The 23,038-nt window shown below is 54.4% G+C and overlaps 2 protein-coding genes and 1 non-coding gene across 8 annotated transcripts; 1 reads left to right on the top strand and 2 right to left on the bottom strand.

Moving 5' to 3' along the window:
* Positions 1 to 1,538: 1,538 nt before the first annotated feature.
* Positions 1,539 to 12,492, bottom strand: GMEB1 (glucocorticoid modulatory element binding protein 1). Of its 4 annotated transcripts, none has more exons than XM_066335281.1 (10): positions 12,074 to 12,491; positions 10,508 to 10,668; positions 9,542 to 9,624; positions 8,476 to 8,600; positions 7,586 to 7,689; positions 7,016 to 7,170; positions 5,770 to 5,898; positions 4,934 to 5,068; positions 3,870 to 3,992; positions 1,539 to 2,800 (listed from the first exon to the last, which is right to left on the bottom strand). In XM_066335281.1, exons 2-10 carry the CDS (start codon positions 10,633 to 10,635, stop codon positions 2,094 to 2,096), a joined length of 1,689 nt encoding a protein of 562 aa, XP_066191378.1. In that variant the 5' UTR covers positions 10,636 to 10,668; positions 12,074 to 12,491; the 3' UTR covers positions 1,539 to 2,093. The 4 variants fall into 4 exon arrangements, with proteins under 4 accessions (XP_066191378.1, XP_066191377.1, XP_066191379.1 ...); XM_066335280.1 differs by having other exon boundaries at positions 4,934 to 5,071; positions 12,074 to 12,489; XM_066335282.1 differs by lacking the exon at positions 3,870 to 3,992 and having other exon boundaries at positions 4,934 to 5,071; positions 12,074 to 12,492.
* A 122-nt stretch (positions 12,493 to 12,614) lies between these two features.
* On the top strand, positions 12,615 to 22,944 carry LOC136371270 (discoidin, CUB and LCCL domain-containing protein 1-like). 3 transcript variants are annotated; one of them, XM_066335278.1, is made up of 15 exons: positions 12,615 to 12,744; positions 15,385 to 15,606; positions 17,771 to 17,908; positions 18,365 to 18,416; positions 18,602 to 18,674; positions 18,829 to 18,962; positions 19,099 to 19,136; positions 19,254 to 19,448; positions 20,154 to 20,275; positions 20,361 to 20,529; positions 20,645 to 20,737; positions 20,930 to 21,020; positions 21,213 to 21,250; positions 21,417 to 21,533; positions 21,941 to 22,944. In XM_066335278.1, exons 1-15 carry the CDS (start codon positions 12,639 to 12,641, stop codon positions 22,327 to 22,329), a joined length of 1,977 nt encoding a protein of 658 aa, XP_066191375.1. In that variant the 5' UTR covers positions 12,615 to 12,638; the 3' UTR covers positions 22,330 to 22,944. The 3 variants fall into 3 exon arrangements, with proteins under 3 accessions (XP_066191375.1, XP_066191376.1, XP_066191373.1); XM_066335276.1 differs by lacking the exon at positions 12,615 to 12,744 and having other exon boundaries at positions 15,129 to 15,606; XM_066335279.1 differs by lacking the exons at positions 12,615 to 12,744; positions 21,417 to 21,533 and having other exon boundaries at positions 15,123 to 15,606.
* On the bottom strand, positions 22,707 to 22,835 carry LOC136371424 (U11 spliceosomal RNA). The gene has a single exon (XR_010745339.1). It is a non-coding gene; the product is annotated as a U11 spliceosomal RNA (small nuclear RNA).
* Positions 22,945 to 23,038: the final 94 nt, after the last annotated feature.

The following is a 23,038-nucleotide window of genomic DNA, read 5'->3' as shown; positions in this document are numbered from 1 at the left end:
ACGTTGGGCGGGCGTACAGAGAGCAGGAAGCTCAGATTCACCCCCACTTCCCGGCCAAGAGGCGGGAACAGCTCCAGCAAGGATCTGGTAAGATCTGGCTGTGTGCCTGGATTGGGGAAGGCGGTCCTGAAAAGGTCCCCATTCCCCTTCAGTCAGGGGACTACCTGCAAGGAGGAAGCCAAAGAATGGAGGGAAGGTGGCTGGATATGGAAGGAGGTGAATCCCTGATCCAAAACTACAAAATCCCAGACTGGTTTGGGATGGAAGAGACCTAAAAATTCATCTTGTTCTACTCCCTGCCATAGGCAGGGACACTTTCCACTATCCCAGGTTGCTCCAAGTCCTGTCCAACCCAGCTTTGGACACTTCCAGGGATGGAGCAGGCACAGCTTCCCTGGGCAACCGATGCCAGGGCCTCCTCACCCTCACAGGGAAGAATTCTTTCCCATAACTCCACCTAGCCCTGCCCTTTGGCAGTGGGAAGCCGTTCCTCCTTGTCCTGTCCCTCCAGGCCCTTGTCCAAAGATCCTCTCCAGCTTCCGTGGATGCCCTTTAGGCATTGGAAAGGCCTCTGAGGTCTCCCTGGAGCCTTCTCCCGACTGAGCATGGGATCTGGCTCCCACAGCTGTTCCCACCTCCACCCCAAGCCAGGAAACACTTCCCAGAGGCCAAGATCAGAGCAGCAGCAACCACCTCTCACAAATTGGGGTTCAGGAATCCCTGCCCATCCCCTGCTATCCCCAAGGCAACAGAGGCACTGCCTTTCACGTCTCCAATGAAAAAAATCTATTGGAGCTTAATTCCATTTTTCCTTTTAATGCAAAATAAGAAAAGCCAAACACATCTTCCTATCCTCCCCCCCACCCTCCCCAGGTGTGTTTCCTTTGCTATTGTTTTGCTTAATATTTCCAGCCAAGCAGCTCCCACCCTCCCCAAACCTCTGTAGCTCTAAAGCCACCCAGTGCCTTCCCCCTTCCATTTTCCCAGTATGGCAAAGCCCAAATGGATCTCCAGCCACTGAAAAAAAAGAGGGTAAGAGGAGAAACAGCAGGGTGCACAGTATTTCAGCAATGTGCCAGTTCTAACCCTGCCAAGAGATTATAGGAAGAAAGAAGGAAGAATAATACAAAAATAAAACCACCAAACAAGTAGTGACAAGCACGGAGCAGCCTCAGCACACAGTGTAAACAGAAACTGTCCCGATCCGAAATCCAGCTCTCCCGGAAAGCAACAGCACAACATGCTTTGTTCGTCCCAAAAAGGTCCCTGCGGCGCTGAGCAGCCAAGGGGGAGGATCTGAGTTTGAGCTTGCGTTGATATTTTTTGCCTTATACAAAAGGCTGAAGTGATCTTGGAGTCTTCAAGCGGGATTTGCAGCATCGAGCCTTGCCAGGCAGGGAAAGGGATGGGGGAAAAGTGCCATGGGAAGAGGAGAGATTAGGATACAGAGACCCTGAGAGAAGGTCTCAGGGCTTTGTAGCTGGGGAATCTGGACAAGAGAGAGCATACAAATAAAAAAAATATATATATAAAAACAATTTGTGTGAAGGAGGAGAACATGGACCATAAATTAATTGTACTGCTGGCCTCCCCAAAGCAAGAAAAATAATTAAAAATCCCATTTGAGGTGACAGTGAAGAGTCTGACAGAATTCCCTTCCCTGGGGAAAATAAAAATACAAATGAGGTACCTGTTCCACCCCAAATCTGCCACCCCTTCTCACAGCCACATCCACACTCAAGCATTATTGTCTCTCAAATAAAGTCTCCAGGCTAGGGCAGCCCTGGAGCAGAAGCACCGAGGCATGGCTAGCTACTCCTGGTTGGGTTGTCCAGCAGAGATCCAGTGTCTCCTTGACCCTGCCGCAGGTGGTATTGTTCAGTGCTCTGTGGAGACAGAGCCTTATCCATGTCTCACATGTTTCTCCAGCTTTGTTTAAAAAACAAAATTTTACATATATATATATAATATACAGTACAATGAAAATATCCATGGCAATAAATGGGGTGGCTGGAAAAGATGTTTAACAAAAAAGCCTGAAATAAAACAAATTCCCTACTGTTCCCCTAACTGATGCCTGCCTGCTTTCCCCACTAGTCTTCCAAGACCACAATCTCCACATTATGGACCTGGTGCTGATGGCCTTCCACATCTCCCACCACTTTCTCTTCAGTCCTCAGCTCCGTCTCCAGGATCACAGCTTTGCCCTCTGATTCATCTGTGTCTGCCTCAGGATCTGGCGCTGGGTCGATCTCTATGATGGTCTGGCCATCATCTGAGGTACCTTCCACAGCCTGGATGGTGGAAGTGATGCCAGACTCCATGGCCACCAGTTCCACAGGGTTGACCATGGCTGCCACATTGGCCAGGGCCCCACTGTCCTGCATGGCTGCTGAGCTCAGCAGTGCCAGGCTGGAGGATGGGTGCAGGGTGACGGTGTCCGAGGAACTGGTCTTAGACGATGAAACCACAGTGGCATATCGGAAGAGCTGGGAGCCAGATGGCAAGGTATGAACAGTCACCGGGCTGGAGCCTTGGCTGAGGGTTGCCACTGGGATGTTGCCCACAGAGAACTGCTGTCCAACAGGCGCAATGGCAATGGGGGAGATGACAGTGAACTGAGGCTGCTGGATGGGGGTGGAGGGGCTGAGGATGGTGGCGGAGGCTGGGCGCTGCAGACGGGGTCTCTTGGGGGGCTTGGGAGCACTCATGGGCATCAGCACCACATTCTGGATGGTTTGGGACTTGGCCTTCTGGTCCCTGGCAAGTTTCTTCTGTTCTTCCAGCTGCCGCTCCAGGTCTGCAAAGGGAATGGTTGAGCAACATGTCACACCAAGACTAAGCAGGAGCTCCTGGGGCTCCAGAACCAACCATCACTCCCAGGTTTGTGACAGGAGGTCACCCAACTACCCAGTGAGCCTGATCTTGGCTTCTCCCTCTAGATCAAATGGCACTGGAAGAAAAGAGTACGTTCTCCTGCCACCCACATAGCAGCTATTTAATGTTCCAGCTGCCAGCGCCTAGGTAAGACACAGGTAACATTCCATACTTGTTGGCTACTCCTACTGACAAGGAGATGGACATTTATGCTTCCCACAAGCTAAACCCACCTGCAAGGGAGAGTGGATAAACCCTCCACCAGGTAGCTGGAATTGCTCCCTGAGCTTGGCTGGGTCACCTCCCCACAAGCCAAGCACATGCACTGGGGACAGCTAGCATGATGCCTGAGTCAATGAAATACCCCCCTCAACCCTTGTCAGTGAGAACATTAAGAGCCAGAAGTAGCGCAGTGACCTCATTTATCCAGGGAAGTAGGGGACTAGGACATCCAAGGTAACAGCAGATCCTACAGGACATGGTGAGGAGGGAGACACATCAGTGAGCAGCTCTGGGGATCCCCACCAGTGCTTCAGCTCAGGAGATGCTGAGCAGAACACCCAATAGCACCACAAGACAAGCAGATATCCCTGATAGCCAAGACAAGCAGAGGTTCAGCACCCCATACCCAGAGAGGCTTATTAGTTCGGGTATAGCACAACACTGTCCATGGCTCAGGTGACCATGGCACAGCACTGAGCTGGCAGGTCCTATCCCTAATCCTGAGGGAATTGGACTCATGCCCACAGTATCCCATCTGCAGCGAAGGGCACAGACTTTGGGCTGTCTGATGTCCCAAGCAACTGCTCTCTGTGAGACAGGGGAGAGAGGAAATTCCATTCAAGCACTAGGACAGAAAGTGATTGGGATGCACTTGTTTTGGGGCAGCCTGTATTGAATGCTAACCCTAATTCATTGGGGTTGTGTGGAAGGAAAGTCATGTTCATTCCCAAGAGTAGCAGCAGGATGTGAACCCTTACTAGCCACTTTACCTGCCAGTGTGTAAAGAAACTGCTCCTCTCCTTGCTCTGTCTGGTTTTTCCTGTTGTCCAGTACCTTCTTGACTGTGTCCATTAAGCCAAATGTATGGGCAACATTGTTCAGGACTGCAGCATCTCCAAGGAAAGGGCACATGGATGTTAAGACTTGGGCACTCAAAAGATGCTCTTGTTACACCAAAAATTCTCTACTGCTTTTTAAAACTCTGTTCTCTCACAAAGGCCAGCTGAAAAAAGGAAACCAAACTCCCTCGTCCTTTGGACATCCCAAGATTAAATAATCCCATTCACACAATAAAGCAAATTGGACAGAGCTGTGTCACTCAAGCAGCTCCTAATTGCTGCAAATGAAAGTGTAATTTGCAATCACAGAAATACAAAGGAGCTCTCCACCTACAAATTATCACCCCATGCTGCTGACAGTGTCATTAACATGCCAAGCTCCACTGAAAGCTGTGCAAATGTCTATTGTGACTTCAAGCACTCACAGTTCCAAAAACTGACACCTACTAGACACAAAGATGCATCAGCCCAAAGTAAAATTAGAAAATTAAAAAAAAAATATCCTGAGTAAAATGAAGTTTGTGGCTACAAGGATGTTCTCTCAGGAAGAGCACTAACAAGAGGTGTTCACAGGGGAATGGGCTGAACCAGATTAGGGAGCCCCCAAAACAGGTTTTCTGGCACCAGTGAAAGCCAAACAAGAAGTGAGAGGCAGGACCTGTTTAAGCCTGCAATGTCACAGAGAAGTGTTTGAGTAAATCCAGTCCAAGTGGCTCTGGGAAAGCATCCATGAAGGCTGGGAGTTGAGGACAGTCATCTGCTGCCAGGGTCACTTTGCTCAGGGAACAGGATGGAATGGTGTGTGCTTGTGCTTTGAAGCAAAGGCACTTCACAGCTGGGCAGGCGGAGGACACAAACTCTGCTCCCACAACTCAGTCAATGAGTGGGAACTCACTCCCTATACTGACTCACCAGCTTTCCATGGTGGAATGGACCCTTAGCACTGGGGTTTTTGCCTACAACTGCCCTTTTGAGGCTTTTTCCTCACAACCTACCTGTCATCTGGAAGGGAGACTGGCCCAACCGCTGCTGCACACCTCTTAGGACTTCTTCTATCTCTTTCTGGATGTTGCACACCACCTCTTCCATCAGCCCCACATCAGCTATTCCTTTCCAGAACATCAGCGTGTCTTCTGGCACAAAAGAGGAGGAAGAGAAGTCAACATGTACAAGCATTTGGCGTTTTTTCCCACAGGGCCGCCTTAAACCTCTCGGGCAAGTGTATCTTTTCAAGGTGACTATCTTTGCAAAGTAGTTTGGCTATTGGGGTGGACAGGACGTGGAAAAAAAAAACAAAAACACCCAAACCAAGCAAAATGGGCTCAGGCAGCAAATCGGGAAGAAGTTTTTAAGCAAGTCCATGACTATCAAGGCAACATTTCACATTTTTGCAAGGTGTAGAGCTTAAAATCATCATTCGAGGAAATTCTGGCTAAGCTCCCATGCTGATACAACAAGGGAAAGCAAGGCAGAAGAGACACAGAACATAGAGTCAACAGGGAACAAACATGACTCTGGTTGGTTCCAGCCTGGCTCCAGGCTGGCAGACGTGTTTCACATCCTTGGAATAAAACAGAAAAGCCCCTCACTGTAACCAGTAACATCTGCTCTGAGATATCATCCATCAGCCACAAGGACAGGGCCAAAGACCTACAGTGGTGAGGTGCTCCATTGGAAGAAAGTCTGGATGCCTGGATAATGCTGGAGATCCAAAGGGCTGGGAGACAGTTTTGTCATTGCACACACTTTACTTATTTGCAAGATTTAGGTTTCCAAAATGTAACAGGTGAGGAGAGGAGAACAAAACACACAACAAGCACCCTGAGCTTACCTGAGATCTCATCAGTATCCTTTTTCATGCCTTCCTCAGTGGCCACAGTGACAGCAGCTGTCAGAGCTGAGTTCCACTCGATCCCCTCTTCCATACTCTCCTCGGACAGTGCGATCTGGGTGATGCTCCCTGCCAGAAAGCCCCCATCAGCTCCCTCTGACAGCCTGAATCCCTGCTTTGCTTCCCAACCCTTCATCCCTCCCCAGGCTCTCTTTTACTCTCTGGATCAGGTTTGTGCTTGGCTTCTTTCAACCAAACCAGTTAAAAGCAAATATTGCTGCTTCTCATTGGAACTGTGATTGTGAAAAGCTCTGGAGCTTCCGGAAGGAAAACCATGTGCCTTGCACATTGGAGTCCCACCTCAAGGGAGCAGAAAGGGGTCAGAATAAAGAAGGAAACAAATAAGGCTCAGCCCAGCCACCCTTCTCCCCTTGCATCATCACAGGAAGCTCTGCACCCCTAATCTCTCACGAAACGGAGCTGGGGTCCCAGCTGGTTTATAGAAGGGAAATGGATCTGATGCAATTCTAAGTTTATGAATCAAATTTGGGACTAAACCAATGTGCAACCTCAAGCTGGCTGTGGTGCTTTCCAAGAGATTCTCCTTAGCCTATGGACAACTCTGGCATGTCAACCACCAAGGGGCTCAGAGAAATGTAACCCACCCAGCTTAATGATGTGGTACAACTGGGAATAGTTTTTTCCCTCAACCTCAGCAAAGATATCAATTTCTGGCCTGGAGCACAGGATCACTGAGAGCCTGCAGCTGGAATGCCAATCAAATCCTGTCCAGACACCACATCCTGTTAATGGATGTTCTGAAGGAGGATAGCATTTCTAAATTCACTCCTGGGACCAACTCATGCCTTTATAGCAGATTCCCAAATGGAAAATAGATTTGAAAATGCTGTGCAAGCTCTCACAGGTGTTTGCTCATGTGATGATCCCAGAACAAGGATCCCTGCAAAGCTCTCAGTCCTTCTCCTGCTATGAAGGCTGCCTCTCTGGAAAGCAGCTGCTTGATGCCAGCTGTTTTCCAGCCTACCCAGTCCAGCAGAGCAGAGCTCACTGACAGATGCTGCCAAGACTTCTCCAAACCAACAAGAGAAGCATTTTCTTTCCCAGAAACCAGAGCAATCTCCTGATGGGACTGCCCTGATGTGCCCGAGGAGAAGGTGTAAAGTGTGTGTAGGAGGGAGAGGAGCATCAGAGAGAAATTCCATGGCACTGGTGACTGGTTTCCTACCATCAGCTGAGGTTGGAGTCTGCACTACGCTCTGCTGCCCTGGCACTGGTGCTCTGGCACTGCTGATCAAGAGATCAAACTTGGTGCTTCGACAGGTGTTGGTGCAAACTTTGTCGTGTTGGTAGAAATCAATCTGCCCCGAATCCATCATCTTCCTGTGCAGGGAGTGGGGATAAAATCAGGCTCAGCTCAAATCTCAGCCTAGAGACAAAAGGGAGTATTCCACCCGAGAATGCTATGGCCATGGGAAGGAAAGAGAAAGGGAGATCCCAGGGCCACTCTGCACCCAAAAAACCTCTTGCAAGGCTTTCAAATGAAAAACACAAGAAACTCCCAGCTCCCCACACAGAGTTTCAGTCCTGTTCCACCCCAGGTTCCCCAGGTGATGCCACTTCTGTCCAGGGTGAGGAATCCTGAGCCTCACATCATGGGGTCAGGTTCTCTGCAGGCTGCTGGCTGGGTACTGTGGGCCTCCAAGAAGCCTTCTGGGGACTGCAAAGCAGACAAAATGCCTGCTGGGGAACCTGCAGCTGCAGGGGTGGAGCCCTGCAGCTGGACAGGGTCAAATACCTTAGCATGATTCCTCCAAGCCGAATGGCTCTCTTCCAGTCCTTCAGGGTAGACTTCCCAGCCAGGTGAACAAAGTGCTTCGGGCTAATCAGTTGGTCATTGAACTGGCAATGAGACAAACAAAGGCTCAGCAAATAGGGTAATATCACTTGGGAGGATTGGGACATCCAACACAGCTCATCTGAGCACTCACTTCCACCCAGAGAGAGGAGCTGCTTCTCAGACCACTCCCAGCTTTAATTCCCTGGGCACAGCAATGCTCACAGCTCCAGGAACCATATCTGTAGGGATGACCTGCCAACCATAGGTATTCATAGACCTAACCAAGAACACCACTGAAGGCTTTATATGAACCAAATCATCTCCTGTGAACATGTATGGTCCTTTTGGAGATCATTACAGGAGGTTGTTACATCAAATGGCGCAGCAGCATCCAGCTGACACAGGTATTATCTTCGGCATCTGTTCTGCCTTGCTCCAGTGACTTAAGTAGTTCCTGCTAAGGGGCAGGGGGCTTGTCACACTGCTATGTGTGGGAAAAGGTAACACCAAGATTTCCCTTCTCTATGCAACCTGCTCACCAAGGAAGTGACAGGAGTGGAGTACCAGGACACTGAGGAAAAGGGAGGGGGGCAAAGCTCTGCCACATCTCAAAACACATCTCCTGCCTGCCTTCAGTCCCTCCTCAAGGGCCAATACAATTGAAATACGAAGTGGGTGATATCCTTCCCTCCTTGAGCTCCTTTTTCCATGCTTCTCCCCATAAAAATCAACCTTGGCACCAACAATCCAAGGACTCAGTTAGGATAAAACACAAAAACTTGGCCTGTGGAGGCCAACCAGCACACCTAAAGAGCAGAGAATGAATCCACTGGGAGTTTCTCCCTTACCTTCACACACTTGACATTAATTCCTGGACAGACAAACTTCTTCCAGAGAAGGATGGCTTTGCTCTCCCCACACGTGATGGGATAGGCGATTTCAATTTCCTCACTCGTTTCAAGGGTGCTGGGGTCTGAGGGAGGAATGGCTCAAAATCAAACTTTCCACCCAAGAGGCTCCAATCCCACAAGGTGGGAGCTGGAAGCTCGTAGGTTGTGAGACCTACACTTGAGAAACCAAAAAATAAAGGGGCAGATCCCAGTTCAGGATCAGTCCTCTCTTCATCTTCTCAGAGTTAGTTCAGATTAACTCTAACAGCAACTGGCATCTGCTTTTTGGTATAACAATGTTCCAAATGAAGCTCATCTATAAGGAACATGAACTCAGAAATCCAACATATCTATAAGGGAGGATGTGTCAATGAGAATAATCTAAGTGACAACAAAATGGTTTAAAATTTCAAGCACAGATATCTCTCTGATCCTTGCAGCTCCGGCATCTCTTAAGCAACAATATCAGATATTTACTGATAATATATTCTCTTCACGTGCAGAGTTTCTGTTAATCCTACCAAAAGATCCATATCCACAGAGGAAGAACTCTACTCAAGATCTAGTGACTGCACCCAGTGACAGGAGCCTTTTCCCACACACTGCTCAGCATGGCAGAGAGCACTTGGAGCCAACCTGCTCGGTTCTTATGAACATCCAATCCAAACCATCAGACAGTTGGTTCAGCAAAGACCTCACAACCAGTGCCTGATGCTTCAGCCACCACGCCCTCATCACTATCATTCCTGCTGTCAGTGTCTGCACGCCAGGACTAAGGTGACATCCCGGCTCCCCTGGACCCCATGGGAGCCCTTACCATTCATTGCAGGAGAGCCAGGATCTCACTTCCAGGACAGACCAAGCAGTTACAGCAGATTCTTATTCCAGAGTATGCCCAGCCCCTGTACCCACATCCATGCCTGGGAATCAGCATCTGCAGGGGCAGAGCCAGAAGGAAACCCAGCAAACAAGAGACACCAGCTCTGCACAGGAGGGGATTCATCCACACCAAGTGGGAACTCACCAATCCCTTCTTCCAGCTTGTGGATGGTGTGAGTTTCCACGGCCACTACAGCAGCACTGGCCTCAGAGCCCTCTTGGTAAATCCTGTGATGAAAGTGGCCATCCGTAAACAAATAAATAATGTGAAATTAGGATTCACAGCACAGGGTTAAAAAATTAAGTAAATGTCTTTTTTGCCAGTCCTCAAGGGACATTAATTTTGTGTGATACAGTTTCAATCACCAGAAATTTTTTGGTGACTGCTAATAAAACAAAACACTAGTAACCCCAAGGGCTGACACACAGAGAAGCATTCCCAGTGCTGTCATCCCACCCTCCACTCTGCCAGAGCCACTGAGACAGCTCTGCAGACTTCCCTGGCCCTTTTCCTCTACTTTCTGTCACCCTCGAACAACAGGAAGCAGAGCCCAGTGTCCCAGGATTTCCGTTCCAGCCCTGTGTGACACTGCAGCACAGATGACCACGAAGGGAAGTCACTGTCAGGCCCACAGCCACCCAGCCCTGCAAATATTAACAAACTAGAACCAGTTTTTTTTCATCCTAATTGATCCAGAGTGAAGATGAAGCCACTGTCTGCAGCAGCTGCTAGGGAGCTACAAAATTCCCTCTGCATCCCCAGCCCACTTTATTTTAGAAGAGGATTATTTTAGGGGAGAGCTGGCACAGAGGCACATGAAGATCTGAACACACAGACCACCACATCCAGCAGCTGCAGGTATGGCAAAAAAACAATCCTGGGACTGGAGAAGGAAGAGAAGGATTGGGACAGCACTGCTTCCACGATCCAGGAGCATTGCACCAACACAGCCTCACAGCCCTTGGAGGCCCCATGACAGCCATACACATAAAAGATTTAATCTGTTGTATTTTCTCTCTCCTACACGTGGCACAGAACCTGGAAACACAGTGATGCTCTATCCCCACCCCACCTCACACCTCCCAGTCACACCAGTACCATCCTACTCACCCTTGCTGCACTGGCTGGAGCTGCAAGATCACTTGGGTTTTGGTATCCTCTGGGTTCTCCCCTTCATTCCCGTCACTTGGTACAACCACAACATCACCCACAGGGACGCTCACCTCAGCATTCGCCATCTCTCATATGAACCCAGTGAGATTTTCTCCTCCCTGTGGATCACGAAAGCTGGGAACACATCCCAGAGGCAGATCCCCCCAGTGTCATCCCACTCATAACTTCCCAAGCCAGCAGCTCTCTCCAGCTCTGAACCCCACCAAACTGGCATCAAGGAAAAAAAAAACACATTGGGTGGGTTTTGGCAAGAATTTGTTTCCAACACAGAGCTGCTCCTGCTGGGCCTGACCAGCAATGCTTCCAGCCACCACTGGGATGCTCTGGTACACCCCTAGCATGCTCTGATCCCTCACTACCATGAATATGCATGTGGATGATCCTTCCCAGCAGAAGCTGGTGTCAAGGTGTGGTGCTACCTCAGGAAGACCTGATAGGAGGTCCCGGAGAAGCGGCATTCCCAGGGGATGTGCCTATGGTTGTGCACGAGGCACAGAAGTGGTTTTGTTATAGAGTAGGGCTGGAGATGATCCCTGCAAGCCTGGGGTCTGCAAGCTGCTGGAAAAGCCAGTCTCAGAATCGTGGAATGGTTCGGGTGAGAAGGAACCTAAAAGTTCATCTTGTCCACCCCCTGCCATGGCAGGGACACCCTTCCACTCGACCAGGTTGCTCCAAGCCCCAATGTCCAGCCTGGCCTTGGACACTTGCAGAGATCCAGGGGCAGCCACAGCTTCTCTGGGAAACCGATGCCAGGGCATCACCACCCTCACAGGGAAGAATTTATTCTCAGTATCCCATCTAAATCTCAGAGATTTCAGGTCAGTATCTCCTGGTGGGTGACGGGGGGCTCGATATCCCCTGGGCTGGGATACACCAGGACAAACCTGGGGAGCCGCCGGCACAGGGGCCACGCGCCCACCCCCGGCTCCAAGTGTGGGATTCCCGTAGGCCCCTGCACGTCATCCCGCTCCGGGGAAAAGACAGACCTCCCCTCCACCCCCCCCAGGACCCCTCGAGACACGGCAGGTCTTCCCCAGGATATCTGGCGCGGGAGGTCAATAGGACACGGAAAAATCGCGGCGGCGATCGCGCCGAGGCCTTAAGTGGAGGGCGCTACACAGGGGAATCCTCCGGGCCCCGCGGGGTCTCCGGGCCGCGGTTCGGGGGTCGCCGCCGCCCTCGCGCTGGGGTCGAGAGGTCACGTGAGAGGCGACCCGCGAGGCCGCCCCGCGGCGCGCACAGCCGCGAAGGGGCGTGGTCTGCCCGGGGAAGGGGCGTGGCCTCCCCCCCCCGGCGGTGGCTACCCCTCCGTCTGCCCCCCTCCCCCCCCACCCCCGAGCGGCGCGCGCGCGACGCCCGCCCTCGCGGCAGCGGCGGCGGCACGTACGGCGGCGACCCCTCCCTCCGCTCTCGGCGGGGCCAGGCCCCCTCCCGCCTCGCCCCGCCCCTTCGCGGCGCATGACCCCTCCCGGCCCCTGTAGCGCGGCGCCGACTGGGTCTTACCGTCGGCGAGCGGCCGAGACCGGGGGCTGTGGGACGGGGGAACGGGGGGATGGGGGGGGGGGGGGGGAGGCGGGCCGGGCAGCTGCAACGCATGCGCAATGCCCGCCGCGGCCTCGGCCGCCAACACTTCCGGCCACCGCCTGCTTTAAAGGGGCCGAACGGTGAAGCACGCGCGCTGTGCTGCTCCCTGGTGGCCGCCGGCAGTATCGCCTCCGCAGCGTCGCCCGCCAGCCCAGGACACGAGTTGCCGGCCAGGGTGTCACGGCGAGGTTCCCTCCCCCTTGATCCCAGCAGCGGGTCGTGGAACGGGCTACCGGGTATCTCTCGCCCCGCCCCAAGTCAACCCCGGCGGGACCACCGGGACCTCCCACGGCCGACCCGCCGAATCCCCCATTGCCCCCGCCGCACGAGCCGGTCGACTGACAACGAGACAAACCAATGGTGGCGCTGGGTCGGGCGGCCGCAGCCAATGGGCGCGCCATGACGGGGGGGGGGGGGGGGGCCGGCCCGGGGCGACAGCTCTGCGGAGCCGCGACGGAGCTGGGGCGGCGGCGGCGGGAGGAGGATGCGGGCTGTCGGCGGGGCGGCTCCGGGGGCGCTGGCGCTGGTGTTGGTCCGCCGCTGCCTCCTGCTCGGCCCTCTGGGGCTGCGCTCGGCCGGCGCACAGGACGGTGAGTGCTGGTTGCGGAGCACCTATGGCGGGACATCCCACACCGGCACGCGTCACGGGGAGCCCCTCTCCCACCAGTACCCCCGGAGCTTCCGCTTCGCTCGCCGGGATGGGAGCGGAAATTGGTGAGGGATGGAGACTGGGAAGGGGGGACTGGACGAGCTCGCCTCTGCTCCGGGACGGTCCAGGACGGGCTCTTCGCTGTGTCTGGACCGGGATCGAGCCAGGATGGGCTCCCGGGAACTGTTTGCCGCTGTGTCCAGACCAGATCACACCGGAACAAGGTCGTCGTGGTGCGCCTGCCCCGGTTCCTTTCCGGAACGGGCTCTCTGCTGTCGCTCTGTCCCAGCACCGGACCGGACGGGGTCCCCGCCGTCCCTCTGTCTTGGTACTGGTCCGGGACAGGGTCCCCAGTGTCCCTCTGCTCTGGTACCGGACGGGACGAGCTCTGTCCCTGCTTCCACCACTCTCGCATCACGCCGCTCGTGCACTCGCCCATTTTCCCCGCAGCATCCCCAGCTCTCTCTTGTAGCTGCCTCCGGTGGCGACTACCCCGAGTGTCTCGAGAGTCCCGCGTTCGGCTCTATCCCGCGTGCTAGGCTTTCCTAGGGAACCCCTCATCCAAGGTTAAGAGAATCGCTGGAGCTTACATGCAGAGCCGGGAGAGCCGGTCAGTGGGCTCCATCCCGGGAATGCCGCGGAGCCCGACAGCGTCGCTCCTGGGGGGATTTGTGGCCGCGGGTTCAGGACGACCGCGCGGGAATGTTCACCCAAACGTGATCCCAAAGTTTGTGTTTCCCGGTGTCACTCGTCCCCAACTCATCCAAGAGAGAGGAAACAACGACGGGTCATTCAAGGCATTATTCTCCTCGAGGGGAAACTGAGGCCACAGGGACAGGCTGGGATCACTGGAGGCAGAATCCCGCTACGTTCCCCAAGTATGATTTGGGGCTCATCATGCAACGGGTTTCATCATGCAACGCATCCCAAACTCACTGGTGGACGCGAGGGGGCTTTCCTGGGGCCGGCAGCATGACAGAGGCAGGAGTGTGCTGGACTTTTATCGGAGCATTGCCCTGTTGTGTCTTTCTTACATCCTGTGAGAAAACAAACAAATCCCTGGCAGGAATGACCCCAGCGAGGCTCTGCTCGGAGTTCACCCTCACCCACCGGAAATCCAGTTTTCACATTTTTTGGGAGGGGAGTAAAGTTTCTGTGGCTGGGGGCAAGCCCCCGTGGCTCTGTCTTGGCTATTGCTGGCCCCTCCGTAGCATCTTTGGAGCCAAATTCCCAGGAGTGCCCACAGTTCTCAGTTTATCTCTGGCATTCCCTCCCGGCATGCGCTGGTCACACTCAGGATGTTTTTAACAAAGATTTCCTTTCCTTGGATTGTTTTTTCCCCTAATGGGTCACCATGGCTCCTCTGCACCACCAGTATGTATATGGAGCTGGGGGATCCATCCAAGACCCCCCAGTTGGACTCACATGTCCAGTTGTTCTGGCCATGCAGGGTGTTCCATGCAGATCCCAATGGCTTTGACTTTCTGTGATAGAAACTCCCCCCAGATACCCCAAATTTCTCTCATCCAGCAGAGCACCCTTCTTGGAGCTATTGCCCTGGCAGCCCTGGGGTTCCCACTTCCCCCCTAGCCCTCACTCTTGGAGGCTCTGATCCTTCCCTGCTCTGCTGTGTCAGCAGACACTGCCCAGAAAGGGATAAAGTTGGTGATTTCTCCCAGTCCCACAGGATAAACCTCCCCCAGTTCGGAGCCGGCCCCTCCCACAGGCTGGGGAGGAGGGCGCTCTGTGGGGGGACTGGCATCTTTCATGTCCATCCCTCTCCTTTTTTATCCCTGCAGGATTTTCCCTTGCTGGCGCTTTGTGTCGTCTCCCAGCGACAGCGGGGGGAGCCAAGGCTGGGCAAATCTATGCCTACCATCCCTTTTCTTTCTGGCTGTGCCAGGATGATGCTTGGCAGGAGAAACAGCTTTTGGGGGATGTGAAGAGGAGGTGTTGAGCACTGGACCCCTACAAATGCCCAGCCCACACAGTGGGGCTGAGTGGTGCTTCCCACCTTTCCCTGCACCCCAGTCCTGCCCAGAAATTCCAGCCGGGTCTCAACACTGAATGCTTTCAGCTTATTTCCAGGATATTCCCTCATGGCCAGAGGCAGTGAGCCCAGAGAAAAGCCCCTTTTGTGGTGGGTTTGGCTTCATCCTGGGAAGGAGGCAATGGAGATGCAGCTGCCCAAGGTTATCCTCAAGGTCAAGGCTGCAGTTGAGGGGTCCCAGGGGCTGCCCAATGCTGTACAGCCCCATGGAGTGGAGATATTCTCTCCCTGAATCCTTTTATATCCCCCCAAATTGCGGTTCTCCTGGACTGGGGGATGTAGAGGAGCTGGAGATTGAGGAGTGTGCTGGGTGGCTGTGGGGGAAGCTATGGCAGCTTCATCCCTGCATCTCCCTGTGGACAGTTCCCAGTGCCAGGAGCATCCATTAAAGCCACCAGAAAATTATGCTTTAGATGAGGAAAACATTTGAAGAGGCTGCAGGTGCCCAGAGGTTGTTCTGGGGGTCTCACCAAGGGGGGAAACTGAGGCAGGGAACTGCCTGTCTGAGCCCTCTTCCCGGTGTCTCTGCAGGAAATGGCTGTGGCCACACGTTGCTGACACCCCACAGTGGCACCCTGAGCTCCAAGAACTACCCGGGCACGTATCCCAACCACACCATGTGCTGCTGGCGGCTCCAAGCCCCCCCGGGCACCTCCCTACTCCTGGCATTTGGGGATGTAGATCTGGAGCCTTCGGAGCACTGTGCCCACAGCTCCTTGCTGCTTGCTGACCCCCTGACTGGCACTGCCTACGGTAGGGGGGATCCTGGGAGAACAGAGGCAGGGGTGATACAATGTTGTGGATAGGGAGAATATCAGGAAAATCTGGGGTTTTAGCTGACTTCAATATGGGGAGGGAGAATATCTAAGGAGGAGGGTAACCAAGTGGGGCAGTACCTAAGGAAGGGGATATTCGAGGAGGGGGTATCCAAGGAGGGGAATATTGGAGGATGAAGGGTACCAAATATCTCGTGAGTGGGTTATACAAAGAAGAGAAATATCCAAGGATGGGGATACCTGAGGAATGGGGTACCCAAATAGAGGGGGTGATATCCAAGGAGGAGGATAACAAAGGAGAGTAATGGGGATTTTTGCAAATGGGGATATCTGAGGGGGCAGGTACCCAAGATGATTATTGCCAAGATTGGGGGAGGGAATGCCTAGATGGGACCAGACGCTGCCACTGAATAATTAATTAGTCAGCCCAGCCACTGCCCTAATGCTTCCAGGATTTTCCCAGACAGATGTAATGGTCTTGGAGGGATTTGACAGTACTGAGAACATGATGAGTGCTAGGGAAAATATCTTGGGGGATAAAATGGGGGAAAGCATCAAGTGATGGGGTAGGATGGAGGAGCAGCTCTGGTGAGGGGCAGGGGCTGCGCAGGAGATGCGATGGGATGGAAAGGAGCTGGCTTGGATCCATGGGACTGGGAGTTTTGCCTGTTCTTCAGGGCTTTCACTCTTTGTGGGCTGGTCCCCAGAGGGGTGACAGCATGCAAGGTCCCTGGTCCCCATCCCATCTGCTATGGCCTCAGGGACATAATTGTCCCCAAAGCTAAAAGACATCCTGGCTCCAGGCTGAGACACAGCAATGTGGGAAAGAGGGGAACCCCCAGATAATGCTCTTGGGGGGCTGGGGGAAGTGGCCAGGCACCCACAGCCCCTTTGGGTGCCACCAGGGCCATGCCAGCATGACACAGAGCTTTGGTTCATCTCCCTCTCCTGCGGCTGACGCTGGCCCTTGAGAAGTCCCAGATGTTTTTCAGGAAGCGTCTGGAGCAAGCAGAGGCTGTGGGCTCCTTCCCACTGACTCAGAGCCAGTGTCTGGCCCTTGGCCTCATTCTGTTGGGACGTGGCAGGGTCCCTATGGGGGCGGCAACTGAAGCGTTCCCAGCTCCCAGACTGTCACTGAGATCCATACAGAGGTGGCACCACTGACCCAGGGCAGCACTGGCATCTGGCAACTGGTGGAAAAGAAATCTGCATCTCATCTGCATATCGTGCAGACCTCAGTTCTGTCACGTGTGTTGCATCTCTGCATGCTCATGTGTCCCATGTACCATGGGATCAACCTCCCTGTTCAATATGACCCAGCCAGGATGAGGATGTGGGTCAGGGTAGGGAAACTGAGGCAAAGGGGAAGGTGTCACCAGCATCCCCAAGGGAACACAAGGACACAGCTCCCTGTCCCCAGGACAACGATGGCATTTGCTCAAAACATATCTGGGTGGCCAGAGGCCTTGGTGATGGGCATGATACAGAGCAGGGCAATGTATGGGATGGGGTGATGGCAGTCCAGGGATTGGAGCCACCTTCTGTCCCCGGCTGAGACCAGAGATGTCCCTAAGGAATCCGCCTGCCTGCTAAGCTGAAGTTTTAATCAGGGAGATGGAATTGCAAATTAATGTGGATTAAATGGGCGGGGGAAGGGGCAGTTTAGGAGGCAGCTTCAGCAGCACCTGTGAAAGAGGACATGGGGAGGAGACAAGGGAACAGCTCCCATTTTGGGGTCCCGTGGGGTGATGTCACATGTACCAGTGTCTGTAGTGGGATATGTGGTGGCAGGTGCCCGGTGAGGGCAATGGGGCCACCCTGGGGCTGAGACCAGCCTGGGCATGGGACCACCCTGTCATGAAGTTGCCCTGGCATGGGACCATCCTCAGGATGGGACCAGCCTGACATGCAGCCATGCTGCATGGGACTACCCTTCAGCACCCTGGTGCTGGGACTACCTTGGGGACGGGCCACCTGGGATGTGGAACAACTCTGGGACCAGAATGAGCACAGCCCAAATGCCTGAGCCCCCCTTGGCCCTGGCAAGGGCCAAGCTGGGGGAGGTGAAGTCCTGGGTCCAGGTGCCCAAGCGTGTCCCCAAGGATGCCAAATCCTGTCCACGGTGCTATCCCTGCTGGCAGGGCCCTACTGCAGGAACTCCGTCCCTTCTGCCCCACTCCTGGTGACAAACTCCAGCACTGTGACTGTCCTGTTCAACAGCACCAGCCACCGCTCAGGACGAGGCCTCCTCCTGTCTTACGCCACCTCGCAGCACCCAGGTATGGGGGCAGCATCCCCTGGGATGCAGAGACACCCCTGGGATGTGTCCTGGGCCATGCAGGAGCATGAAGGAAGCTCCTTGCTGACCCCAGGATGAGCTCCCATTGCCCTGAGCTCCCTGAACATCCATGTTCTCCCTGGCGAGGGGCAAACATGGGAGACCTGCAGGCCATACAGCCAGCTGGGACCCCTTCGAAAATGTTGAACCCCCAAGTCAGTGGCAGTCCAATATCAGACAGAGCCACAGACACCATAGATTGTGCCATGGGGCCAATGACTGCCGGGACCAAGGGGCCATCCTTCCCTGTCCCTCCAGACATGGGAGCATGAAGGGCAGAACCCAAATGAGGAGCAGGATTCAGTCCGGAAGGGGAATGGGGTGCTCTGGGGCAGAAGTGGGTGTATGTCGTGGTTCAGGTGGAGGTTCCTCACCCTGGGGTGTCTCTGTGTTGCAGACTTGGTCTCCTGCCTGGTTCGAGGCACCCACTACACCCAGGAGCATGTCAGGTGAGTGGTCGAGGGTGGGGAATGGTTCCATTTTGTTGTCCCTTGCTGCAGGGATCCCCATCAGTCCTGGTATCATCCCCATCCCTCTCCTGAGGTACAGATCCAGTGGGATGGGAAGCAGAGCAGGTATGCAGAGGGGGTTGGATGGCAGGGAGCCCTGACCCACCCCTTACCATGTGTTTCAGTGTATACTGCCCTGCAGGCTGCAAGGACATCCATGGAGACATCTGGGGCAACCCTCGCCAGGGCTACCGGGACGTAAGTATGGGGACCATGGTGCACCCACCAGGGATGGTCCCCACAGCATGTGTGGCCATTGCTTGTCACCACCAGCAACCCAGAGGTTATGAGTGTTGCCTTGGGGTGCTTGGGCCTGCCGTGGGGATCTGCCCTTACTCCCCGCTCCCTGCAGACATCAGTGCTGTGCAAGGCAGCTGTGCATGCTGGGGTGATTGCGGATGAGCTGGGCGGGCAGATCACCCTGTCCCGGGAGAAGGGGATCACGCTCTATGAGTCAGCCTTTGCCAACGGGCTCCACTCCAAAAGGTGGGTGAGGAGTGGCTGGGGCTGCACTCCACATGGAGCTGTGGTACCCACCCATACTGACACTTGGAAACTGCCACCCCTCAGTTTCAGAGACCCCAGGGTTTGTTCACCCCATCTGATGCTTTCTTCCACACAGGGGATCTCTCTCCGAGAAGCGACTCATATTCCACAAGGGTATTTTTCCCCATTTCCCCTGAAATTAAAGCATAATTTTAGCTGTTCGACCTGATGCCACCCCCATGTGCCTGGTTGAGGTTTTGGGGTTCCCAGTGTGCTGTCTCCTGTCCCCAGCCTGTGATGATGTGCTGGAGGTGGTCGCCTTCAATGCCTCATCCTGGTGGAACGAGGTGAATGTGCTGGGCCAGGAGCGAGCCTGGGTAGCTGAACGAGCAGCACTCAGCACCACTGGCCACTCCTGGGCAGCCGAACCTGGTGCCAAGGCTGCCTGGCTGGAGCTGGACCTGGGCACCCGAAGGAATGTCACAGGTGAGAGTTGGCCATCAGAGAGGGACAAATGCTGCCTGTGTCCCCATGCCACCCTGACCACTGTCCTCCCACTGGGCCAGCTTCACTGATCCCCATAAAACTGCCCAGGGCAGTTGCACCCCCCATAACTCCCAGGATGCAGTGGAGTTCGTTGTGCCATGGTTTTACTGGTGCAAACTGAGATGCAGAGTGCATGAGCCCCCCCCCCCCCCCCCCGGCCCTGTCCTCCTTTTGTCCGTTTGCCCCCCTCATCTGTAGCCATTTCTGGGATGAACAAGTTAATATTATGCTCTTGCATCTGGTGCCAGTGAGTGTCTTTTGTCCGGACCAAGCCTGCCAAAAGCAGGGGCTTTGTGTGCCAGTGGCTGGCGACCACAGCAAGGAAAATGGGGACATTGTACAGCCAGAGGCTGGAGGAGGGAGGAATGCAAGGCTGGCAGCCAGGGCTGGAGGTTATCAGTTCCTGGGGGCAGACCAGAGCGTCCCACTCTGGAATCTGCCACCTAAAAACCCTCCCAGGGTCAGAAGGATCCCCCTCTGCCAGGTAACATGTCCTCCCTCCTAGTCCTTTCCCAGCTGGGTCTTGAATATCCCAGAGATGGGGGTTATTCCAGCTGGGAGTACAGGGCAGTGGGGTAGAGGGCGGCCCTTCCCCAGCCCTGCAACCCCTGACTGACAGCGGGGACCCTCCTCCTGCATTCACAGGCATCATCACAAAGGGCTCCTCCAAGCAGCACAACTACTATGTGACATCCTACCATGTCTCCTCTAGCCGCGACGGGAAGAATTGGAGACCCTACAGAGGTAGCAGTGGTCAGGAGGACAAGGTGGGCATGGGTAGAACATCACAGGGCTGAGACCCCCCTGCCCATGGATATTTGGCCATTGGTGACCCTTCACCTTCTCCGGTAGGTGTTTGAAGGAAATGCTGACAGCCAGGGGGAGGTCTCCAACGCTTTTATCCCCCCCATGGTCACCCGCTACATCCGTGTCACACCGCAGAGCTGGCACCAGCACGTAGCCATGAAGGTGGCTGTGGTGGGCTGCCAGCTGGAACGGGTCCGCGCACCTCGTCCCTACGGTGAGACCCTCCACAGGACGTGACACCCCCATGTCCAAAATGTCCTCCTGGGGCCTTCACTTCCCTGTGTACACAGTGGTGGTCCTGCAGTCATGGTCCCTGCTCTGTCCTGTAGTGCCCAGTGTCCCCAGGGAGGTCCTTGAACCCACCAGCCGCTCAGCCAGCCACACCCCTATCCCTGGCATCGCCCTGGACCCAGAGAAGGCAGGTGGGTGTTAAGGGGGGCTGTCCTTGGGATGTAGCATTGTCTTTTGGTGTTACAGGTGCCACCGGGGCTACATCCCCCAGGGGGAACACACTGATTTTCCTCCTCTAGTGGCCCCAGGTGGGCTCCTGGCTCTTATGGGTGCAGAGGGGTGAGATGGGGGCCCAGTGAACTGACACTGCCCTCCCTCTCCAGGTTCCACATTGCTGGTGATGCTGCTCGTTGGCAGCTTTGTGCTCCTCTGCTCCTGCCTCCTGCTCCTGGCTTTCCTTTGTCACAGGAAGAGGTTGGTCCTGTATTGTCCCCTGCTTTGCTCTGAGGGACTCAGCATCACCTCCCCAAATTGTGGCAGCTTCATCCAGCTGCTCACCAGGTCCCAAGGGGTGCAGCCCCTCATGCAATGGGTTTGAGGAGATGGGTGGTGGTGAGCACAGAGCAGCTGGGACCTCTTGCCACATCTTGCCTCTCCTCTTGGCAGGAAGTCAGCAGTGGAACTGAACTGTAGGATCGCAAAAGGTAAAAGGGTCCACAACTCCTCCCATAAATGGGGGGTCTGTGTGCCATGGGGTGCAGCTGGTTTAACTGGTACTGCTGCCAAGCTCGGACTTGTCCCACCCCCCAGGAGTACCTGCACGTCCAGGTGACAGCCTGTGACAACTGAGGGTTTCCTCTACCTCCCCAGGGTACCCCAAACTGGAGTTGAGCCAGGTCTGCTCCCTGCAGACCCTGCCAGCCCCCAGCCTGGCCTCCTTCCCCATGGCCCCCACACCAGGGGACTTCAGCCAGACGCATTCACCAGGTAACAGGGACGTCAGGGTATGAACTGGTCTCTCAGCCCAGAGCACGAGCCAAATCTTCCTGATTGCACATCCCTCCCCATTCTGGTCTGACCTCTCCTGCATCGTGGTCCTGTGCAACAGGGGTGCCCTGATAAATTAGACATGACCATTTAATTATTATGATTAATTATTATAATTTATTGTAATAACACCACACATTATTTAGTAGTAGTAGTCCACCTCAGTTACAGCTGTTGGCACTGGAGGGTGGCTGAGGACAGCAGGAGATCCACTTCTCTGTGGTGTGGTAGAGGAATGTGGGGTGTCTCCATGGGTGGGTGCCAAACATGCTCAGTTTTTCAACCCACTCCACCCACCTCTGCCACAGCACCATGACCCTCCTGACATGGCAGCCTCCCTGTTTCAGAGTACGCTGAGCCAGACCTGGTGCAGGTGAGTCCCAGCAGCCAGACAGGTCCCTCCACCTTCAAGCCACTCCTGGAAGAGGGTTACACTCTGCCGCTGATTCTGAGCCACTATGACGTCCCAGGAAAGCACCATGAGTACGCAGAGCCACTGCCGCCAGAGCCTGAGTACGCCATGCCGTTCAGTGAGCTGGAGCCTGCTAGGATGTGCCGCAGCACTTGCAGCATCACGGGACCTGCTGAGTGCTCCCCAGTGCAGTACCAGACCCCTGCCCTGCGGACTGGGGAGCTGCCAGCTGGGGTTGAGCAGACTGGCAGCCCCTATTTTGAGGGGTCCCATGGGTGGCGTAGGCACTGTCCCCTCGCACATGTGTACCATGAAGCCTTGTGAGGAGGGGAGCTTTGTAGTAGTATGATATTGGGCCGAGGAAGGTGTGTAAAGGAGGAACTTTCCCATGCTAGCAGAGGGCTTTTCTTAAAGTAATCCTATGTAAATATATGTATTATATATAGAGAGATGTGGAGCTCAGTGCCCCCCACCACCTGTTGGCCTGGGATGTGACAATCCACCCGGCCGAGGGTGTAAAGAGTCATTGTCCCAACCTTTCTTGCCGTTCGTGGTGTCTAAACCTGCACCCCATCCAACCTCACAACCCTTGCTCGGACACGACAATATACACCGGAGCGACAATATACACCGGTTAAAACTGCCCTCGCTGCATTATTCACCACCACAATTCACAGTCTTTCTCTGCTATTCACTGATGCTGGGGGGCCGGAACAAGCGGTTACCGGCAGCCCTCTCTTACAAAAATTGTGCTTCCGAAATCTCTTGATGTCGATTCCGCAGGGGTGGCGAGCAGCCCCCCCGTGCCATGCACGACAGAAGCCCTTTTTAGATCTATCGCTCTCACCCACCCACCATCGGAAAGCACCGGTGTACCGGAGAGGTCAGGGTGAGGGATGCCGCAGGCACAAAATATGATGTTTGTTGTGTCTATCCTTTTATCCTCCGTCATCTGTTTGGTCATTTCCTATGGTGACTTCTGTGGTTTTCCCTCAAAAATGTGCCGTTTTCCCCTCTTTTTAGCCGACCACGG

Source organism: Sylvia atricapilla, chromosome 24 (genome assembly GCF_009819655.1).
Source record: "Sylvia atricapilla isolate bSylAtr1 chromosome 24, bSylAtr1.pri, whole genome shotgun sequence".
Classification (NCBI taxonomy): domain Eukaryota; kingdom Metazoa; phylum Chordata; class Aves; order Passeriformes; family Sylviidae; genus Sylvia; species Sylvia atricapilla.
This window is presented reverse-complemented; position numbering and strand designations above follow the sequence as displayed.

Excerpts from the sequence above, each read along its gene's own strand:
- GMEB1 (XM_066335280.1), bottom strand. The coding sequence starts at position 10,635 with ATGGCGAATGCTGAGGTGAGCGTCCCTGTGGGTGATGTTGTGGTTGTA. Across the intron at positions 8,601-9,541 it reads CAAGCTGGAAGAAGGGATTG|ACCCCAGCACCCTTGAAACG; the intron begins GTGAGTTCCCAC and ends TTCCTCCCTCAG. Across the intron at positions 2,801-3,869 it reads GTTTCTTTACACACTGGCAG|ACCTGGAGCGGCAGCTGGAA; the intron begins GTAAAGTGGCTA and ends TTCCCTTTGCAG.
- LOC136371270 (XM_066335276.1), top strand. The coding sequence starts at position 15,267 with ATGAGGAAAACATTTGAAGAGGCTGCAGGTGCCCAGAGGTTGTTCTGG. Across the intron at positions 20,276-20,360 it reads GCAGTGGTCAGGAGGACAAG|GTGTTTGAAGGAAATGCTGA; the intron begins GTGGGCATGGGT and ends CTTCTCCGGTAG. Across the intron at positions 20,530-20,644 it reads CCGCGCACCTCGTCCCTACG|TGCCCAGTGTCCCCAGGGAG; the intron begins GTGAGACCCTCC and ends TCTGTCCTGTAG.